Below are 5781 nucleotides of genomic sequence, written 5' to 3'. Positions count from 1 at the left end.
AACCCCAAGATTACAATTTTCTATCTTGAAGGCACATGATCATCTAACCATTCAAAAAATTTGCAACCCTTTGAAGTCCCGTAGTTGATGCATCCCCAAAAGCGTCTTCCTAGATTGTCTTCGGTCCACAATGTGTTCAGAACGGAGAAGTCTCCACAATAACATAAAGTCGTGCCAACGTGATGTACGGAATCAGACGACGTCTCCATAGCTTCGAACGCACAAATTTTAGAAGGTAGTAATCGCGACTCACGGTGCAACAATCGTGTTCCTCGAGCTATGGTTGGGCTACATTCGGCAAGCGACGAACGATAGATAACGGAATATTGCGGTCGCCTGATAATCTTGGGGACGGGGTTGTTGGATTTGAAAAGAAGAGAGGTTAGGGCTCTTCTTAGTTCGGGGGAAATGGGGATGGGTGTCGAGTTTTGGGGTTGGTTCTTTCAGTTTATTTATTTATTTATTATTATTTTTTAAGCACTTATCTTGTTTGGCATCCACATTTTCAATTTGTAGCGCCATATCATCAGGTAAGTCAATATTTCATCCAAATTTGTAACGGTTGTGAGCTGAGTGATGAAGGGTATAACAAATGGCAAAGTTTGGTGATGAGTGAGGCGATTTTTTAAGTTCAGTGATCCGGTGGAAACTTTTTGTGAAAGTTCGGAGACTATATAGGTAATTCACTCGATTGGGATAGATAGGGTAAGGGGTGTGTGTATATAATAATATTATATATTTATTTATAATATTTGAATAAATATCTGATTTTTGTATAAATAAATATTAGATTTTATTTTTTAAATTGGATCTTACAAAATTTATTTGAGCGTAATTTCCTAGAATATGCGACCACGGTCCACGTTGCACCCGACATTGAGTCCATACTCTCCCGCCGCCCCCCGCGCACCCATTCTGCAGAAGATAAAAGGGTCCATTCTTCCCCATTCTCAACATGGGATAGCCGAAGTGACGACCTCCTTTGTCACCCCACCCGGAACCTAAACCTTCACTCTCGATACCTATACTTGCATTACGGCATACTGTCTATGGGTATCTTTTATTGTTGTATGTGAAAAGATTAAAGTTTTTTGGATATGGAATCTTTAGTTGAGGCAACGTCAGGTGCAGTTGGATCATTGGTAAGCACCACAATTTTGTATCCTCTCGATACTTGCAAGACAAAGTACCAAGCCGAAAATCGCGCCCACAATAACCAAAAATACAGGTAAACTCGATACTTTGCGGGGGCCAATTACGCGCTTTTTTTCTTTTTTTTTTGGAGGGAATTCTTCGGTTATCATTCTAAATTCAGAAAAATATTTGTAAATTTGGTGGATTTTGTTGAATTTTGAATTCAATTTAGTCTGGGTGTATGTTGTTATTCTATTTTAGGATTCTGAGGAAACTGGATAACTGAAATATTGGGTTTTTTGGGCATATTTTGATGCTTTATGAAATTATGAAAAAAAAAATTGTAAATTATCTTCAGTAGCTATGTTTGTGTGGTCTAATTTAGTTGGAAATGCTAGTATATGAGTTTCTTTATATGACATTTGAAGCTTGGGAGTACTATAGAGTAACACTTAGAAAATCAGAGATGTGGAGCACTTAGAACATTCTTTATGTTGCGTATTTCAGTAGGGGGCTTGGGCTATTACTCTGAATAAGGTTGAACTAAAGTGTACATTAAGCTCTAACGAGTCACCGGGGGCATGTTAAGGACAAATCTCTCATTGAAATAATGAGATAAATATATTAAGGGCTTGGGCTACACAACTTAAGGTTGCCCTTTCAAGGTGGAACTTCAAGTGGCTTTTTAAGATGGAACCCCAAGAGTGCTTTTAAGACGGAACCCCTAGTCTTAACGCCACGTAGATTCCAGAAGAATTTATGATTTTCTGATAAGAACTTGATTATCTCCTACTTGTCTATATGAATTTTATTTTATTTTTTTTTCTGGTGGAGTATATCTTTTTTATGTGTGTTCTGATTTTTGATCTTTTGGTGATGGAACATGTACTAGATTTTTTTTCATTTTTGGGTTACCTCATGATGCTTTAGTTGTTCACCGCATGTTTTATTTTCCAGCATCTTTTGAAGAGAATCTTTATCTTGGGGCATGGAAATTAGATAAAACTAATCAAGGAATGACTAAGATTGAATGTGAAACATAAAAGTAAAAAAAGAGCTTTTTAGAAGGTCCAAGTTGAGATCCTTGAAATGTTGGTTGGAATTGTCTTATGCTTCTCCAGTTATTCGAATTTGATACCCTTGTTCCCTGACTTCACACGAATGCTTATAGGCACACGGTCTGTTACTCAGTCTTTGCCAGTTTCTCTGGCCAATATTGTCCATGACTTGTGCGATTAAACTGATAAAATTATTCTTTACTGAAATTTTGAGGATCTTTACTGCCAATAAAAGCTAGGCAGGGTTTAGAAAAGAACAGTTCTCCCTTGAATCATATCATGATGATAAAGATCCATTTTTTCTAAGGTAAGCTGACTGATTGCTCTGCTTCGCATGCAGGAAAATCTCAGATGTCCTGTGGGAAGCAATTTCCACAGGTCAAGTACTTTCACTGTACCAGGGACTAGGGACGAAGAATTTGCAATCTTTCATTTCATCATTTATCTACTTCTATGAATACAGCTTCTTCAAAAGACTCTACCTGAAGAAAAGTGGATCTAAATCTATAGGAACAAAAGTTAACTTGATTATAGCAGCTGCTGCTGGTGCATGCACGGTTGTATTGACACAGGCAAGTCATCCTTTTCATTGATCCTCTGATTTAAATCATGAAATGGCAGTATCCATCAATAGAAGTTTTGGTTTTTAATATTTTTGGTAATCAGTATCATGTGCATGAACTTGTCAGTTCAGGTAGTTGGAATTTGAAGAAGATAATTTGCATTAATCTCCGCTCAAATTGAACAGCTGAGCTCAAGCCTTTGTTTGTACTGCCGTTCATTTACAGTACAGAAGGGGAAATAAGTGAAAATAAGAAATTATTTGTAGAGCATATTTCTAAGAATAAAGGAGAGGTCATATTCATACCAAACCACCATTTATGGCAATCTGAGTAGCTGAAGGAATATTATGTGATTCGGTAAAAGTTGTGGAAAAGTCGTGCTTGATGTAAACCAAAGGAAAAATTGCATAACACTTGTAACTTAGATTCGCATTTACTGTGAAGACACAATGGCAACACATTAGCCTGTACTCTGTTACTGTCACTGTTCTTTAACACAAGTTTAGTTCACAACTTCACGTTCTTGCCTTCTTGGCTTTGAAGAGTTACATAGCTTAAAAAATTCTTTGCAATTTTCTTGATGATTGGAAACATGAAAATAGAACAGAAAACACAATTATTATGAAGATCCCAAGTAAAATGCAAATGAAAGTTTTTACAAGTTGATAACAAATAAAAAGATTCCGTATGCATCATGATCTTGATTCATGGATTTCTTGAAAATGGCACTTCTTCCAAGTCCTTTTGTGGCTCTTGTTACTTTGATATCTATTCTGTTCACTTAATAATGTCTTTCGTTGGAACCATGTCACCCAAGAACTCTCTGTTAGTATCATTTTGGTTTTATCAATTCAGCCTCTGGATACAGCATCTTCAAAAATGCAGACAAGTACTTTTGGGAAATCCAAAGGACTTTGGGAAACCCTCTCGGAAAACACTTTGAGCGAGGCATTTGACGGTCTAGGCATTTCTGTTCTTCTTACAATAAATCCTTCCATTCAGGTTGGTGGTTTTTCTTCCTTTTTATAATCTGTCTTGTTCAAAATGGATTAGCATTAGTTATGGATACATTTACGGTCAAAAATTTTGATTAAATAAAATGCTAATCTAGATTACAATGGCATGCAGTACACAGCTTTTGATCAATTAAAGCAGAGATCATTGAAGGATAGCATGAGCAAAAATAGAGATGGCGTATCGTCTCGAGCAGCTCTTTCTGCGTTTTCTGCTTTTATGTTAGGTGCAGTCTCAAAATGCATTGCTACCTTTGTAACTTATCCAGCAATAAGGTAAATATCTATTCATTCTTTCTTTTATCTAATAAATAGATCTTTATTATTATACATTTCTCATCCATTTAAGACTTGCATTCAAAGAGAGGACGAACTTGTTGAGCAGAGTGAAGCTTAATGATACCGTATGACTGCAGATCTATGATATTTACAGGATTTTAGGAGGCCAGGTTTTTGATGTGTGAGAATTTTGGGGTCACCTTGTATTCTTCTTCTTCGTTATAGTGAAGAACAATAGTGACAAAGTAGACGTAGCTCATAATGATGTTGATATTTTCATACTGGTATTTAGCTAACATCTTCGTCATGGACAGGTGTAAGGTGATGATTCAGTCAGCTGAGTCAGACGAAGACGAGGAGGATATAGCTCAACCAAACTCGCGAAAAACAATTTTGGGGGCAGTCCGTGCCATTTGGAAAAAAGAAGGCATACTCGGCTTTTTCAAAGGGTTACAAGCCCAAATACTGAAGACTGTCCTTAGCTCAGCATTGCTTTTGATGGTAAAGGAGAAGATCACAAAGACTACATGGGTCCTAATGATTGCACTGAAGAGGTTTATGATCATACCTAGGACCAGGTTGAAGAACTCTTGAAATTAGATAATGCGTGAACCTCAGTGTGAATCCCATATTAGTGCAGAGAGAGGCTTTAAGTTTTGTTACATTCAGTAACTTTTGAAATATGCAATAAAGTTTAGGGATTAGAACCCTTAAAATGACCATTAGAGGGTAATTTATTTATATCTTTTTTCTTGAAGAACATAATTTGTAAAATTGCCTCCCAGGGGTGCTGTGGATTTAGAATTAAAATTTTTTCTAATAACACCCGTGATAACGGTTGACCTCGTTATTTGCTTTTTCTCGTGATTGATCCTTACTCTGTTCAACAATTTTCCTTTCGCTTTGATTTTATATATGATGCACGGTGTCGTCTCTCCAAGCCTTAGATGGTGCACTCAACTATATAATATTGTATATTATTGAAGAAGAAAAAGAAATCAACACGTCTTTGAACACCTTTTATTTATTGATCAAATTACATTTCCTTTTATTACCCACCCCACCCCCATACTAACCTTGAAGCTGTGGAGTAGAATCAACCATTGACTAACCACCCACCTGCAAAGATGAATATTACTACGTCTTTTATTACTACTTGTATGAGTTCGTGCACTTGTGTGTAGATCACATATTTCTCAAGAAAAAAATAAATAAGATCTGCTGCATTGAGTAATCATGACAAATTTACACTACACAATCTTACAATTGAATTACAGGAGAGGGACAAACCTATGGTGAAACCTCTCCATAACAAACATAATATTTTTCTTTGTACATAAATCTGTAAATTCAGAATTTTTCCTTTCTTCAAAATCTTATACGGTAAAATGGATCGTACATCGAATTTTTATTGGTGTAATTAGCAACATGACGAAGCCCCCTTGAACTATCAGAATCTCTTTGGAAGTTAATCCTAGAATTAGCTGTGTATCTTCCTTGTCTCTTATTCCTGGTATAATGCAAAGAACGAGGTATGAAAACACCAGTCCCTTTGCTTCCTCTTCTGCTTGTCTGATCATATGATGTTTGTGTAGCTGAGGCAATTGCTTGAGTTGAGGCCTGAAGACTCGAGATAAGTGGACATTAAAAAAAAAAAAAAAAGGAAAATGTCAAATAATTTTTTTAAAATTTTGATCCCCGCTTCAAAAAGAACGTATCATACAATCGATAAGA

The 5781-nt window shown here is 36.3% G+C and overlaps 2 protein-coding genes across 2 annotated transcripts in view; one reads left to right on the top strand and one right to left on the bottom strand.

The window, feature by feature from the left end:
- The first annotated feature begins 861 nt into the window (after positions 1-861).
- On the top strand, positions 862-4903 carry LOC111396620 (peroxisomal adenine nucleotide carrier 1-like). Its single transcript, XM_023023036.1, has 5 exons — positions 862-1228; positions 2533-2764; positions 3611-3757; positions 3884-4044; positions 4362-4903. The coding sequence occupies exons 1-5, from the start codon at positions 1098-1100 to the stop codon at positions 4639-4641; spliced, it is 951 nt and encodes a 316-aa protein (XP_022878804.1). The 5' UTR covers positions 862-1097; the 3' UTR covers positions 4642-4903.
- Positions 4904-5255: 352 nt separating this feature from the next.
- The window catches only part of LOC111397648, a 1500-nt gene continuing 974 nt past the window's right edge, over positions 5256-5781 (bottom strand). Inside the window, exon 2 of the mRNA XM_023024651.1 lies at positions 5256-5667. Within this exon, the coding sequence (XP_022880419.1) occupies positions 5416-5667 (252 nt within the window). The 3' untranslated portion in view covers positions 5256-5415. The remainder of the gene's footprint in view (positions 5668-5781) is intronic.

Source organism: Olea europaea, chromosome 7 (assembly GCF_002742605.1).
Source record: "Olea europaea var. sylvestris chromosome 7, O_europaea_v1, whole genome shotgun sequence".
Lineage (NCBI taxonomy): Eukaryota > Viridiplantae > Streptophyta > Magnoliopsida > Lamiales > Oleaceae > Olea > Olea europaea.
The sequence above is the reverse complement of the archived record's forward strand: the minus strand, read 5'-3'. Positions and strand labels throughout refer to the sequence as shown.